This window comes from Dermacentor silvarum, chromosome 9 (genome assembly GCF_013339745.2).
Source record: "Dermacentor silvarum isolate Dsil-2018 chromosome 9, BIME_Dsil_1.4, whole genome shotgun sequence".
Lineage (NCBI taxonomy): Eukaryota > Metazoa > Arthropoda > Arachnida > Ixodida > Ixodidae > Dermacentor > Dermacentor silvarum.
The window spans coordinates 93819754-93836692 of NC_051162.1; the positions used below are offsets into that span (position 1 = coordinate 93819754).

A 16939-nucleotide genomic window follows, 5' to 3' on the forward strand; every position below is an offset into this window, starting at 1 on the left:
CTGTGCAACCCAAGCTCGGAGGAGCTGCGTGCTAAATAATGACTCAATCTCTTTTTGCGGCGTGCATCATATCCCTTTCCATCATTCGTTCATTTTTCCTTGGTTTTCTTGCAAATGCTCTCGTTAGTGACATCATCAGAAGCTAGCTCAGGTCAAGCAGGCAATCCACAAGTGACATTGAACGCACTGAACCTAAAGTTCCTCGGAGACTCAATTTATTAATGCTTTGTGCATTGATTTCTTTCCTATCGCTAGCTTCTGTTTCTTAAGTCCTCTTTCGAACACCTTGATTAGTGATGTTCACAGAGTTTCATCAAAAAGTTATACTAACGAAAAATGTGGCGCTAAGGAACTCGATATACTCCGACGTAACGTCGATGCGCGCGCACGCTGAGCACAGCGACGCTACGCTAGCAAAACGCGAGCACTCTATAGTCTGACGCGAGGCGCGACCGACACGACCAGCGTCTGTCGGCGCGAAATGCAGCATGCCAACGACGCTACCCAGACTGCACCGCGCCCGCGTTTGGCGCGGTGCAGATTGGCGCGAACCTGGAACTGGGAATCGTTTCGAAAGTTCCTAATAGGCAGCGCCACTCTGCTCATTACTGAGCATGCGCTGCTTTGGCTGCGGCCACTGCGTCGGGCCGCGTTGCGTTGGACTATAGGGCAGGCGGATTTGCGCCTGGCGTGGCATCGTGCCAGGCGCAAATCTGTCTGAAATTGCATGGTGGCTCGATTGTTCGTATCATCCACCGTGGCGCAAGAAGCGGTTTGCAACATTAGAAATTTAGCACATTGTAAGCTAATGGACTGGGGCTGGGACTTTTGAAAAATTCGTATCATCCCAAAACTCATATCAGGCGTGATCGTATCACCAATATTCTAGTGTAGTAATTTTAGTAGGAAAGTCTGTGGCAACATTGGCAGATGTAACCCTGCGAGAGAGGCCAGCAATGTGTGGGCAGCATTGGCCCTTAAGAGAGCTGCACACTCCCCGATGATTCAGTCTGTCAGTACTGCATGTGTTGTCTTCCTTTCTAATGCTTGATGCCATTTTCCTGTTTTCCTTCAAAATTTCTCATCAATGACATAGCGGTGAGCTAAGGTTAAGCAGGCAATCTTTAGGTGACGTGTACAGCACCTAACGTCAATAAGTCACCAGAAACCCACAGCTTCAGCAAGAAAGCTGCAACCTCAAAAAAGCCCCAAAAAAAGCTCACCGGAGGCTCATTGCTTTAATGCTGTGCAAATAGATTTCTTTCTCACCCTTGGTCCTATCTCTTGAACTTCTTAATTAGTAACATCAGCAGACGTTAGAATCAAGATAAGCCGGCAACTCGCGAGCGACAACATCCTGCAGTACCCACCCTCGGAAAGCCGTACGCTCCACGAAGGGGTCTGCCGAGCCTTGAGGTCGTCCTGACTAGCCGCGTCCTCAGAGGATTCTTTGTGGCCGTTGGCGGTCTGGGTGCCGGGCACCGGCGTGTCGGGGCTGCTGGGCTCGCTGACGTTGTTGTTGTTGTTGTTGTGGTGGTGTGCGCGTTGCCCCTGTCGTGCCTGCGCGATGATGCGCCGCGCCCGCTCCCGCAGTTGCTCCTGGTGCTGGCGCTCTTCCAGCGACCCAGGGCTGAGCTCGCGGCCGGCCGGCGGCTGGCGGGCCTCTTCCAGCAGCTTCCGCGCTCGCTCCTGAAGCTCGACCAGCCGGCTCGACGGCCTCTGTGCAAGAAGAGGGGCGGTTTAGGCGCCATTGTTCGGCGAAACAAGTGTTTCCCGAGCCTGTGGGCCATGGGGTACCAAGCGCGTTCAAAAGAACAGAAACAAGTGGACAGGGGCAATTATAAAAACCCAGATTTGCAAGCACGCTTCTCTACACTGCACATTTGGCAAAGTCATACCACCTCCTGTTAACCTGTGAACATTACAATCAGAAAATATGTAAAAAAAAAACCACACAAACACGAATGGGGGGTGGGGGGATAGAACAAATTTTTTTGCTTGCCCTGAGCCTTTCGTGAGATGCACTTTATTAACAATGATTTACCTTTACTGCTCCTCGTGAAGCATTGGAGGGCAGTGGGAGAGAAAGAAAGAGTTTGAACGGCCATTCTGCAGCAGTGCGCTGTCTTGCGGTATATTGTGTCTTGCGCTGGCCACTACAGGGCCGCACGCGCATGCACTATCACAATTTCTTAAAATATTTTGGAATCTTGCGCCACCGAATATCTCGTCACTTTCAACACATTTACGACAAGAGAATTTATTTGTTCGTAAAACACGAAGGAGTCCAAATTCATTAAAAATTATGGGAAATTCAAGAGCACGCAGGTATGTGAAGTAATGGCAGCACCACGCATGGCTCAAAATGAAGCTGAATTGCAAGCTCTGCGCAAGTTGCAGCTCATATTCTGTGCATAGTTTCGTCACTATAGCCGCATTTACATTTTCCATGCGACAAGAAAGCAAAAACTATGCAAAAATGGTTGCGCGCTGTTAGCTTGGCAAATTACCTAGCCGGAAATCTAGCCTTACAATAATGAAGGGTCCATTAGAGAGCACCAGCCTGCATAGTATTAACTTGGAAGACAAGAGGCAGAGGAGCACTGAATTCAGACTTTCTAGCTTGATTTTATGTCTAACGAAGCACATTTTATTGCTGATGTAAGGTCCACACCATCATAAGCCTGTCTCGCATCAGATGTGCTACGCATGAAATAGAATCGAATATTCATAAATTTCATTTAAAGCTAACTGCTCACTTAATGCGTTCATATGTCGGGCTGTCGGATAATGGCACTAATATTGCTTGTGTGGTGTGAGCATTATTTTATGATGGGGACACTGTTTACACTAAGATCAGGTAAGTGATTTAAAAAAGTTGCGTCACTCTGCATAGGAAAAGTTTTCACGAGTGACAAGTTCAGAGCTGCCGAGGTTAGAATTTGAAAGTTACAACAGTCAAAGTCAGAATATACTAAATAAAATACTGAGACAAATACTAAAAATTCTTTGATTATTCAAGATGTTTACTGTTTATTAAAGTTTTACAGACTTTGTCCTGTCAGGACGCTGTGAACAGCAAGACTGCTCTGCGCCAAAGAAAAATTGAAATTTTCATGAAGTTTATTTATGCAACATTCAGGCAACGGTAAAAATATTTTGCTAACATTATGGATTGATCTCATACGTTGGTGTCAGTCCTACGGGGTAGGCCTGTATACTCAAAAGGTTCGTGAGATCAGGCTACAGAAAACCGCACAGTGCCTGAACTTGTATTCTTTTGGAATTGTATTGCCTTTAACTAGGAGGAAATTAAAAATATAGAAATTATTCATGTCAATATTACAATCGTAAGCATGCAGGAAAAATAAAAAATTCTGGGGCTTTACGTGCCACAACCACAATCTGGTTTATTAGAATCTAATACGCGCCTTTTTTCCTGAGATAATGGGGCTGAAATTTGGCTGCACTTTACTATCGGATATGAAAGCAAAACTGCTTTCGTGGTATTGGCAGCAGCCCCCCATTAGAGCCGTAATACGCAGCATCACTACAATCACAAAATGGCGACAGAGCACGTTTTCGTGAAGGTTGCTGTAGGTTCATTTTGTGCTCGACTACTATCGGGAGCAATATTCTTGGTCAGTAACTTTTCGAGATACTATCAATTTCACAAGATTTTGCGCGACTTGTCACAGGATGTGTCAGCACATACAGCCACCAGGGTTTCTGCTGGTGTGCCAGGACCGCTGTCAGCCGCATATTTAAACTAGTTCGATGCAGAATCACAAAAAAATCTCACAAAAGTGACAGTTTTATCTCTAAATGTTATCGCTCGAGAATATGGCCCTTGCGTGCTGGCTTCTTGTGGCCAATAAAGCGCAAATGGCAACGAAAATGTGCTGCTTTCCTTATAAAAGCTCATCTAAAGAAAATCCCCTTCTGTGAAAGTAAGTTCAGCACATGACGTATTTTCTGATGGCTAACATGGGAGGCACACTATATTTTTGTTTTATAAATCATGGACACATCACATTCAGGTGCACTTTAATTCTCTTACTTTAACCTTCAAAAATTGGGTGTGCGTTAGAATAGGGTAAATGCAGTATGAAGCACAACATAGTGGGGGGACTTTGCATTAATTGTGACATCCTGGGGCTCTCTAACGGGCACCTAAATCTAAGCACACAAACGTCATTGCATTCTGCCTCCAACGAAATGCGGCCATGACCGCTGGGATCGAGCACACACCCTCGACTTCAGCAGTGCAACTCTAAAAAACGAACACCTTATCATAATCATAAAAGTTGGCAGGTATGCAAGTTGTAAAAGACGAGCTTCTGCACGGCAGGATAAAGAAATTGTAATCAGCGAAGTCCACTCACGGCGACACTTGCCTTCTTGGGGTCGATAAGCGGTGACACGAGGGCCTCGGGTGGCGAGGGTTGCCTGGTTGGCGACAGGTCCAGCACCCGACATGGCACACGGGTCTCTGGTTCCTCAGGTACAGCTTCTTGCGTCTCGACACCTTCACAAGACGGCACTGTTTTCATTGTTTAGTAGAGGTGAGACAGTGTCAAAAGACAGGGGACACATTAAAGGCGAACAAAGCAAAGTGCTGGACTGTTAGGCTTGTAGCACAGCTCAGATCGAGCTGTGCTACAAGTGATCGGGTGGAAGGCATAATGAAAAGGAATGGAGAACAGGGTGAGCGCTCTCCATTTTTCGTTCCTTTTCATTATCCCTTCCACCTTCCTTTTTGCTTGTTTTGAGGTGCACTACAAGCCTAAAAGTCATAACATACCAACTCGTCCAAACTGCTACGCTTTTGACAAAGCGCTGCAATGCACCTGCTTACCCGAAGGGCATCAGAGCAGATGCTGGACGGTCGCCGCAGGCATTCTGCGCGTATGCAGACTTTTGCACAAGGGTTGCACTGCCATTATCAACATATGAACAGTGTCGGCACAACTTGAAAATCTGCACCACCTTTTTGTACAGTGTTCAAGCATTTTAATGTACACAATGTGCACAATTTCCAAGCAACTACCATGCATTGTTCCCATTTCCAGGTTTACCTGCACTTCTAGCTGCAGCCTAAGTCAGAATTTGAAAGGTACACTTGGGACTACTCCATTCTTAGAAACCAGCTATAGAATGGCTGCATGTTGTACGTTTATGCAATTATGCATAAATGGCCTGCACAGCTGTTCTTAGCTGCTCACGTTTCAGCTTTTGCACTGTACAACTCTCTCCATGTGGTGACAGCCGAACATTTGTTTTGTGCCTGCATGTTGGTAGTCGCAAGGGCACCTAATTAACCTAACTAATTACACTAACTAAAATAATCCCTATCTAGACTAACAATACTAACTAATATAAGAACTAAAGTTACTAATCAACAAAGCTTATTCCATAACTAATAACAAACTAAGCTAACTAAGCTCATCGATACCAAACTTGGCGCATTATAGCCTCAGTTGCTCTCGTGCCATAAAACCCTACATAACTAAGCAAACCTAAACTAAATAACTAACTTAACTATAACTAACCTAAATAACTAACTTAACTATAACTAACAAAGCTAACTGAACAAATGAACTAAGTTAATAACTAAGCTAACTAGCTAAATAATTAACTGGCTAGAAACTAACCTAATGAAATATAACTGACTTAACTAAAATAGTTATTCAGCCAACTAAACTCCCCAGTAACTAAACTAACTCAACTAACTTGACTAACCTAACTAAACAAAAGAATAACTAACCTACTAATCAAATACAACTATAAGTAAGAAACTATAACTAACCTAAATGGCAAAACTAAATTAACTAGTGAGATATAACTATAATTAACTAACTAATCTACTAGCAGGACTAATTAACTAATCAAATTAACAAATTATTAACACCTACCTAAAATAGCTAACAAAACATAACTTACCAACTAAACTAACTAATCAACTAATGACTTTTTAAGCTTTTTACCAAGTACAACTAAGTTATCTAACTAACCAGAGGATAGCATAAGCAGAGACAGCTGACCGAAACTTTTGGTGGGAGCAATGCTACTCAATGCAGGTGTATATAATTTAAGCACAAACACGTCGCACGCTAAATTATTTTGCCAGAAGTACTCGCTGCATGTTCACACTGCAAAAGTGCTGAAATAAATTTGGAAGAGGTGCCTTTTCTGGTGAAGGATTTGGATGGTTGCGCAGCCCGGCTGTTTGGCGCAGCATACTGATGCCCTTCTACTTACGCCAGCACCTCTAGTGCCGCCACCTGTCCCTATATGAAACTTTCTGGGAAGTTTCCAAACCAGAAGAAAAGTATTGAAGGACCCTGCTTCTAGTAACCATAGATTTTCGTTTCAATTATCATAGGCTCTCAATAATCTGTAGTGAAATAAAAGATGGTACCAAAAACGATTGCGAGTCGTCATACAAAGAGGTAGAAAATGACTTTACGCCTCCTCTTGCAGAACCCTGAAAATTTTTTTTTTTTGTGCACGCAGAGGTGAAAGGAAAATTACACCTATTAGATTGTAATGAATGCTTGCATCCTTACACAATAGTACTCTCAATCAGAGGAGGTTTTGACGTGGAAGCCCTTAGTGATATAAGATTTTCGAAGAGACACAAGTTTCATAGAATATAAAGGCTCAATTGTAGTAAACATAAATGTCGGGGGGGGGGGGAGGGGGTTTCGGGGGTTGTAACCCCCCCCCCCCTGAGGCCGACTTAACCCCCCTCTTTTGTTTAACCCCTTTTCTTTGCTTGCGCATTTGAGTACTGCAACTAAGATGTAAGACGCGCAATCGTCTGCACACTCACAAAAAGCGAATTTTTTGACAATTTCCCGTGAGGAAATTGAAATTAGTGCTTTTTAGATGGTATTGGCAAACTGTCAACCCCCCCCTGGCAGAGATCCTGGGTACGCTACTGACAACCATTCTGCACAACCTAATAAAAAGTGTAGAAGCGACACAACCTAATAAAAAGTCGTAGAAGCGATACAAATGTCAGCGTTAAAAAGAGAAAGCAAACTCTATAATTGCCTGAAGTCTAGTAATCCTAGCTGTATTCTTAATACAAATTGTTCTTAAAGGAGACAGTATTCTTACTATACTATGCCGCATCATAAAACATATAGATGCTATCCGCAACCAATGCAAGCTTTGGAAGGGGCAAATACAACTATATTTGCGTTGCAGCTTTTATAGTTGCAGCTTTCTTACTAAGGAAAAAGTATTTTGAAGGTATTTCAACCATTCTAGGCCATCTAATAACAAAACGTGTGGATTCAGCACAAGCATAATTTTGCTAGGTACAAAAACCTCAAGTTTCAAACTCCTAGCTCTCTTCCAAGAAAAATGTATATTTTTAACATTTTGCGCGACATAACAGAAAGAACAGGTGCTCTGTATAAACACATGACACCATTATAAATACTGATCAACGTTCTGTTATTGATGCAGTTTCATGACCCCACATGCACTCTTAGAAACATGTGTTTTGGAGGTCATAATATTTCAAATATTCCTTGCACATATAACAAGTACAAGAGCTCTGTGTAAGCAAGCAGCATTTTCATAAGGAGCAAATGGAACTGTTTTATTAATGCGAGTTTCATAATCTAAACTGCATCATTAAAATAAATGTGTTTTCATCTTCTTTTGTTGAAGCGACACTTTGGAAAACTTTATCGCAAAGTATCACATCATCCATGTCATTTCATTTGTAAAGAAGCTTTTCCACTTTCACCTATTTAACTTACAAAAAAAAAAAAAAAAAAAAACGCTTCTATGTTAGAGAGGTTTTCGCTTTTGCACACGTTTGTTAATACATTCTGTGCTTACCAAAATTTATTGTAATAGCATCCATAATTACTTTGTCTTGTAACAAACAATAAATACTCTAAGAATCCGTAAGAAACAATAAGTACTGACTGACTGATTGATTGCTTTCTTGATTGATCGATTTTTGAATCTTACCTGACTTTTCGGTGTCCTCTTCGTCCGAGTCGAAAGGGTTCATCAGCTGTTGCCGCGTCATCAGCGGCTGGCCTGTCTGCGCGTCTTCTTTCTGAGCCGGACTTAACTTGGCACTCGTATCCTTGGGTGAATCCTTGATGGCTGGCTTGTCGCCCACCGGGATTTTTATTTTTAAGATTCTCTCACTCCACGCCTGTTCCATCGGACTCTTCTCCGTCGAACTTTGTCTACTAAGGCTCCTTTCCGACGAGCCTCGCTTGCTTAGGCTTTTCTCTGTCGAACCTTGCCTACTTGCACTCCTTTCCGTAGAGTCTTGCTTTTTCAAGTTACTCTCCGCCGATTCCTGCCTGTTTAGGATCCTTTCCACTGACCCTTGCTTTTTTGTTAGGCTTCTCTCTGCTGACTCTCGCCTTCTCGAGCTTTCCTCCGTCGATGTTTGTCTGTTTAAACTTTGTTCCGTAGAGCCTTCTTTGCTTGGACTTCCTTCCGTCGACCGTCGTTTGTTTGGGATTCTTTCGCTTGAGCCTTGTTTATTTGGGTATTCTTCGGTGGGGAGGGCTTCTACCGGCGGAGTGGAAGGCACATTGCTGGCATTACTTACAGGCCTGCAAGAAAACAGAAGAGGTCCCTCAGTTTAACCTTGGTGCTTGTAAGCACCAAGTACTCTTTCAAAAGCATTATGCCTTTAAAGGAGTTATAATTTTTTTTTCCCAAAAATAACTGTAACCACCATTTCACAAACCTATTTGTGTCAGTATTTCTTAAGTCAGTCAGCCCAGTACATTCCTAAAATTTATACTTTATGATGTGATTTTGTCCCACAGCTGCCCCCATACATACACATCCCCCCCCCCCCCCCCCCCTAATCACTGTGCTCAGTATGCACCCAATAGTGTTACATCTTTTAGAGTATAGTTTTACCCCACACTAAATGCATCTGGTACACCCTTTATACTGTAATAATACTTCCCCATAAATGCACCACATACATGCTTAAATTTGTTACACAATTTAGATAGTAATTTTATCCCACAACTGCCACCATCTGTATGAACACCTTTTTTCTCAATTTCCGTGCCTAGTACACACTTAAAGGTGTTATGCGTTAGGGTGTATAATGTAAATTTGCCCTTTCATACATCCATTTCCCTTCTCCAAAGTCGTGTGCTCTGTGCTTTCTGGTCAGGGATGCTGTGGATGCACACGATGTTTCTGACAGGAAAGTATCCTACACGCGCAATTTGAGAAAGGAAGCACAGAGAATAACCACAAACCACAACAAGCACGCTCTGAGCAGCCTTTTGGGTATAGTTGTGGTGCTCACCAGCTGCACGTGCCACCGTCTATGAGAAGTTGCTGAAAGGTTATGTATCAACAACAGTATTGTCATCATCATCATCAGACTAATTTATGTCCACTGCAAGGATCATCATATCAGTGTGCCCTCTGATCGCCAATTACCGCTGTCCTGTGCCAGCTAACACCCCCCCGTCTTAAGCCTGCAAATTTCCTCATTTCATGACACCACCTAGATTTCTGCCACTTCCTCGACTACGCTTCCCTTCACTTGGCACCCATTCTGTAACTCTAATAGGCCACCTGTTATCTGACCTACACATTATACGTTCTGTGCAACTCCACTACTTCTTTTTAGTACCAACTAGAATATCGGATACACCCATATGCTCGGTAATCTGCACCAATGTCTTCCTGTTTCTTAAGGTTATGCCAAACATTTCTCATTCACTCGTTCTTGGCACAGTCCTCAACCATTGCCTCAAGCTTCTCCATTAACCTCAAAGTTTCTGCACACACACTTGGGCTCTGTAGTTATCCAGCAAACTGCTAGGTGACACTAGTATCAGTGGACAAAGTGCAATAGCTTTGTGGTTAATAGATCCATTACTGTATGCACAATGTTCAATCATGTGGAGAGAAATCACAGCAAATATGAAGTCATTTTCTTCTCCTACCTATACCTGTAGTGCTATTTATAAAGTCTTACTTATCAAGGGTAGACTCAAAACAAACTCATCAGTGTTGTAACTTTCTTCTGGCATTGCCTGATGGATATTGCACATAAACTACTACAGTCGACTTCAGTTATTGACGGGACTGAGGAAACTGAACTGTTATTGCATGAAAATTTTCCTAGGGCAGACGGAAAAAAGGCATTATCGACGAGAGAGGACGTGTGTTCAATGCCAAGCTCACCGAGACAGACGCTGTTGCTAAAGGGGTCGCTATTAAGGTCACCATAGGGGTTACGCACATGCGTGCTGACCGGTCAAGTTTCAATAACCGTGTTTATTTGAATACGAGGCGAGGTATTTTTCCCAAAATCCTTAGTCTCAACGTCATCCCCCGCCTTACAGGCAAATTTTGCCCTTAAGTGTGGTGTTCCGGCAGCGCCCGCTGCTATGCCGTGAAGCCACACATAAAGGAAAAATTTGCAAATAACTCGCACTCCATGTGAAGCCTCCCCCCCTCCCCTTCTCGCCTATTTCATGGTTACCATTTTGCTTTCTGGCTCTGTTAGTAATTCAGCATTTCTGGCAACCTCTGTCAACTTTAAATAATCTGTCAGCTACTCTATGTTGCTTTAGTGTGCATACTTAAAGGGACCCTGAACCACTTTTTATCGAAGTGGAGAAAGGCATTTGAAGTGAAAATAGGCTATTTCAAAAATACTTTGCCACAAAAAGTACTTCAATGAGTTCAGCAGAGGCGGAATTATTGGCATCAAACAGGGCCTTTGCTGTGCTTCCATTCCTTCTCCAATGCCTTGCACTGAGACGGCTACGGCGGAGTGGGGTGTAGCCACAATGCTCTGATTTCTAAATGTCACTGTGGCGAGCAGTTCAAATTTAACTTTGGACGTTAATGCAGATGCCACGACTTCCGGTTTTGGTGCCTACGACCCGCTAAACGTAGGCCAAACACGGTTGTCCTCCGCGAGCCACAGTGCGCTTAGCCAGTGGACTCGTGACGGGCCCCCGCGGCAGCCGCGGCATCTATGCTGCGTAGCCGACCGCAGCTACCAATAGCAGCCGTGTATGGGAATCCACTTTATTATGAAATAAAGCGTCCAGAAGAGAGTGAGGAGCAGGCTTCTGTTTGAAAAGTGACCAATCAGGCTTCTGTTTGAAAAGAAAGCAACTGCGAGAAACGTGACTTCACACTCCGCTTGTGAGCTCCACGCACCACATACGACAGCAAAACTTGGCTGAGATGTTCACAGCAGCGTATGCTACCAGCGGACTAGGTTATTTCACCAAGCCTGAGGGGTGGTTCAGGGCCCCTTCAAGTTTTTTATCTTGGGTCCCTGAACTGCACCCTCACCTTATAATTGTGACCACCTTATAATCGAATAAATACGGTATTGAGCAAAACCCAATTTTAGGATTAAAACAATGAAAGTTTGGACCCATAGTAATGTATGGACGCTGGCTGGGACCTTCGGTTGGGATCGCATTAACCGAAAAAAATGAATTAAACAGAGTCGTTTAAACACATGTCTACCGCTTCTATGTAACTTTTAGGTTATTGCATAGGTAACTGTTATGATGCCTGTTATGTAGTCACTGCAAAACCTTTCTGCATCAGCCTACTCGTCAATTTCCCATAAACCAACAACATAACTGCCTACCTGTAAACATTAGAACGTGCAAAATTCCACCCCAATGTTTGAATAGCACGCTTATTTTTTACGTTTGCTCTTATGCAACCTTTTAAGTTTCTGAGATAGATACATGAGGTATACAGCACACAAAAAGCAAAGTTAAGGCAGCAGAGACTTACAAGCAGCAAATTTTTTTGAATAAAGTGACCTTTTAGCAACTTTACTGTTGCTAATTTCGCCTCCTTCACGAACTTGTCCAAATAAACTTCTTCAAAGCAAGCACATGGGCTCATGTAAATATAAATTTTTTGGTTCGAAGCGAATAGTAACTAGTGTGAAATAATTTCGAAATGAATAGTTCACACAGCGGTAGAATTTGCATAAAACATTTAAAAAAAACACCTACATCCAGCTGTCAAATGCACCCTCGGCTTTGGACAAGTGATCAATCAAGCGTGAAATGCAGCAAGCTTTTGAAACAATGTTCTGGTGACAAAAGCGCATGATGCCACCACATGTTTTTGGCATTATGCAACATGTGGCAAGGGCAGTGACAGTCTAGTGTGGCAGCGTTAACTTTGGACAAACACCAACTAAACAGATGCTAAAAACATGTTTTAGGCAATACACTGCTGCCTGCATTATTCTTGCATATGAAACGCTGACCCTACAACCTGCTGATCCCCCTAGACATTGTTTCAAAGGCATGCATAACAAACTTGTCTTAAACTGAATACTTTGCTGTGCAACAGAAAGCGGTCTCTGCTTGTTCAGATCTACTTAACAAGAACATTGTAAGCCAAGGCTCAGTTAAATGCAGAAACGACACAAAAAGCCAAAGATTACTGAAGGGAAGGAACGCATGTTTTAAGCTAACTGCAGGCAGTAGTAAATGTAAACTTTTGTTATATTTGTGGCAAAGAAATGGGGAGGGGAATACAACATGGCATTTCAGGAATTAAAACCACAACCACTGCATTTGAATCCAGTGTGCTACAAGTCTGCCAGCTTACCTTGGCTTATTATTTGTCTTTCGAACGCCATTAAACTCATTACTCCTATTGTTAGAATTATTATTAAATGTTTTTTTTTTGTGTTCTTCGTCTTTCTGGGGTTTTATGTGCGAAAACCAGTTCTGATTATGAAGTACACCGTAGCGGTGGGCTCCGGATTAATTTTGAGCACCTGAGGTTCTTTAACGTGCGCTACAACGCAAGCACATGGGCGCCTTTTGCATTTAGCCTCCATCGAAATGCGGCCGCCGCGGCCGGTATTCGATCCCGCGACCTCGTGCTCAGTAGTGCAATGCCTTCACTAACTGAGCCACCGCGGCGGGTTGTTTTGTATGTGTCTACTTGGCCTATACACTCCTTCCACTTCACAATGACTTAACCTTTTTTTTTTTTTAGTCATTATGGATCTGACTACTTGCAGTGCACGTACGTTGGGGTAGAGTCGAGGTTCGCTATTGCTTCTGCAGGCGTTGACGTGGCCGTCGCCGCCTTGTCGTTGCCCGAGGACGAGATCGGAGACGGGTGCGCCCTCTCTGGCAGGGGCCGCCGCATCTCGGGGGGCGCAGTCAGCTGCTGCCGCAGCTGATGCAAGTACGTGGCCACTACAAGTTTGTCCGGCACCGTCAGGAGGACCATGTCAGCAGGGTCCAGGAGCCGGGAGACGCCCAGGGACGCTGCCGCCTCAAACGCCTGCACGTCAACCCGGAGATGCGCACAATTTTTTTTTGTAAAGCTAATTTTGCCCCATCGCACATCTTACGCTTACTGTAAAGCCAGCTTCGCCCAATTGCACATTTGCCTGACTAATGGTAGCACTGGCCATCATTAAAGATGAAGTATAAGGTACTGATGCTAGTCCTTAACAGCTGCATATAGTGATGGTTGTTCAAATCACATCAAAATCCTTTGTCTCGTAAAAAACATTGGCTTTGCTAGTATCTGCCGATACGAAAATCGAGCAAGGCGCTATTAGGCTAATAAGGCTTGTAGAGGAGGTATGAGGTCTGTTAGAAGAGTATCCAACCTTATTTTTTTTTTTGCGAACACCTGATGGATATGAAACAAGTGCGCTTGCATCAGCCGACCTTGAACCTTCATGCCCATGCATGAATTTTTCCCCGCTTGCCGATAGCGTCAGTCGCTGGGATACAGCGTTAGAGTGAGGCAGTGTGCAGTGCTCATGTCAGTTTTTTTTATTGGAAGGACAATGGCGGAGCGACTGGAGCAGCGCTACTGCATCAAATTTTGCCAGAAACTGGGCGACAGCCAAGTGGAAACCATTCGGAAGATTCAGACGGCTTTTGGTGACGGCTTTTGGTGACAGCAGCACAGAGATTAAGGAGTGGTACAACTGGTTTAAAGACGACCGCACATCGGTGGAGAGCGAGCCACGCTCAGGTCATCCATCAACATGCCGAATTGACCAGTTTCGCCGAAGTGAACGCTGTGGTGATGCGGGACCATCGTGTGATTATCCGAGAAATTGCGAAAGAGGTGGGCATCAGCACTTTTTCTGCACATTCCATTATGACCAAAGATTTGGCTATGAAGAGAGTTGCGGCGAAATTCGTGCCGAAGCTGCTCACGGTGGAGCAAAAGCAACTTCGTGTTGAAGTCTCACAGGACATGCTGGATTCCACAAACAGTGACCCCGACTTCATGAACATTATAATCACTGGCGACGAGTCTTGGGTGTACAGGTACGACCCGGAAATCCCAGTCCCAGTCGTCACAGTGAGCATTCCACGTCACCAAGACCAAAGAAGGCCCCGCCAAGTGCGCAGCGTCAAAGTAGTGCTGACTGCTTTCTTTGACTCCCGCGGTGTGGTACACCACGAGTCCGCACCACAGGGGCAAACAATCACCAAAGAGTACTACAGGGATGTCCTCCGTCGCCTACGTGATGCTGTGCGGCGTAAGAGACCGGAGTTGTGGTCAACAGGAAATTGGCGCATCCATCACAACAATGCTCCTGCACATTCCTCGTACTTGCTTCACACTTTTTGGGCGAAAAACCAGACTCGTGTAGTTCAACAGGCTCCTTACTCTCCTGATATGGCCCCCTGCGACTTCTGGCTGTTTCTCAAAATCAAAAGGCCATTGAAAGGAGTGCGATTTCAGACAAGAGAGGACATTATGGCTGCAACGACAGCTGAGCTAAACTCCATTCCGAAAGAGGCCTTCTGGGAATACTTCCAACAATGTGAGTACCGCTGGGAGAAGTGTGTGGAGTCCCAAGGAGACTACTTTGAGGATGATTAGGTTTCTGACGCTCCAGCTATGCCAGTTTTTTTTCTTCGGCTAAAGGTCGGATGCTTTTCTAACAGAGCTCGTAGTTGATCGTCAATGTACAAGCGAAGGTTGCAGTACACAGGTTACAAGAAAACAATACAGTTGAAAGATGTAGCAAGAGATTAAAAAAAAGTGTGCCAACTGCCAACTGCCACTAGGCTGCCGAACCACCTGGCAAAAAAAACTAATTTTACAGTTGTGTGTTGTAGAGCTTTAGCGACACATTTACAATTCACAAGTCTTCGCAATTTGTGCGTTCACACTGTGAAACTCTGTATACACCTTGCCCAAATCGTACAAATGTATGCTTTCAATAGAGCTTTTGTTTCCTGTTTTCTCATTTGAAGGCAGCTTAGCTGTAGTTGAGCTCGTTTATAAACAGGAGCCACATTTAGGGCCAATAACTTTTGGGGACTGAGCCCATGTCAGAGCAAACTGTATGCCCATTGCTTGAATAAGGTGTTAGAACAGACGTTACATCGTGCCAAAATCAAGGCATCCCCAGAAATGATCGACACAAAACATGGCACCCATGCAACGAGACCAAGGTGAAAAGTGACGACAGCACAACAGGATACTTGCCTTCTTGCAGTTGCCCGCGATGTCATGAGGCGACAGGGAGTCCATGTCGATGAGCTCGGGGTGGAAGCGGTGTATGAGAGCGCAGAAGGCCATGCCATTGCGCCACGAGGTGGTCAGGTTGGTCACCTTGAGCCCCGCATAGCCGCTGGTCATTTGCTGACTCCAGGACAGCAGGTCCTTGCCGGGCTCCTGTAAGACAGGTTACAGAAGCATGCCGGATGGACTGGTTGAGAGAGCTTTGCCTCCAGAGCCAAATGTCTGGCATGCATGTCTAGGCTGATAACGATACCATAATAGAATCTTGTTGATGTGTTCCTGTTACGTTTTCCCAGCTCTTACGCTCTGAAACACCAGTCCCATTTACAGTCCGACGTGCAGCAGACGCAGCTACGCGCAAATGTCACGTGTAGACCAGCAGTGCAAAGATCAAGTGATTTTTCTGTCTCTTTGAAATTGCAGACATACCTTATTTACGCAATTTACAAGTCTAACACACACCCGATTTTAGCAAGCCTAAAGTAAGCAAATAAAATTACACGCGAGTGTAACATATGCCTGAATGTAGCATGTGCCCAATTATAAAAGAAAATATAGCATGACCCCACTTTCGTCAACAGGAAAGGCAAGACGTGCAGAATTTACCTTCACAGAAAAGAAACCTTTTCTTTTTTGTTGTTGTTGTTTTTGCTTTCATCATGAGTGGCACATCAATGTCGCCACTGACGCTTCATTGGCAACAAGCACCAAGCACACAAGGCGCTATTCTCTAGCAATCAGTTTTACAGATACTACCACCACTTTCCCAATATTTTACATACTGTGCATCAGACTTGTTGAAATATGCGACTGAGAGTGTTCCTGGCACTCTGCGCAGATAACAAGCTTGGCACAGCGCCAGAAACCCTGGTGGCCAAATACGGCGACGCATCCAGCGCTGAGTCATGGAAAATCTTGGGAAAGTGATAGCATCTCCGCAGATGATTGTAGTCGAGCACAAAAAGAACCCACAGCAAGAAAACATGCTCTTCGCAGAACCTCTAAGAAAACATCCTCGGCCATCTTGGGATGGTGATGAGCGTACGCTGCATCTGATGGCTTGGACAGTAAGCCAATGCCATGAACGTGGTTTTGGTTTCGTAATCGTAACGCACAGGTAATTCTCGGACCCATTTTTTTTTCGGAAAAAAGGTGTGGATTAGATTGTGTAAATACGGGTATGTTTCACTTATTTAACTCAAAATTAGCAATTATGTATTACGGAAAATGCTCTTGCGATCATGAAATCAGCCAATAGCGTTGGTGCTGCATGACAACATTGCAAAAGCGAGTGAATTTTTGCTGTTTTTAACATGAAATTGTGGATTCCCTGCTACATGCAGTACAGTAATATTTGGCTAAAATGTTCACAGCAGCCTCTACAAAAGATTGGCAACAT

At 44.2% G+C, this 16939-nt stretch overlaps 1 protein-coding gene across 1 annotated transcript in view; it reads right to left on the reverse strand.

Moving 5' to 3' along the window:
- Positions 1-16939, reverse strand: part of LOC119463355 (EH domain-binding protein 1-like) — a 75917-nt gene that overhangs the window by 36093 nt on the left and 22885 nt on the right. Inside the window, exons 8-12 of the mRNA XM_049656054.1 lie at positions 15505-15693; positions 13061-13320; positions 7996-8600; positions 4398-4543; positions 1371-1719 (exon numbers count right to left, since the gene is read on the reverse strand). Coding sequence (XP_049512011.1) covers positions 1371-1719; positions 4398-4543; positions 7996-8600; positions 13061-13320; positions 15505-15693 — 1549 coding nt within the window. The remainder of the gene's footprint in view (positions 1-1370; positions 1720-4397; positions 4544-7995; positions 8601-13060; positions 13321-15504; positions 15694-16939) is intronic.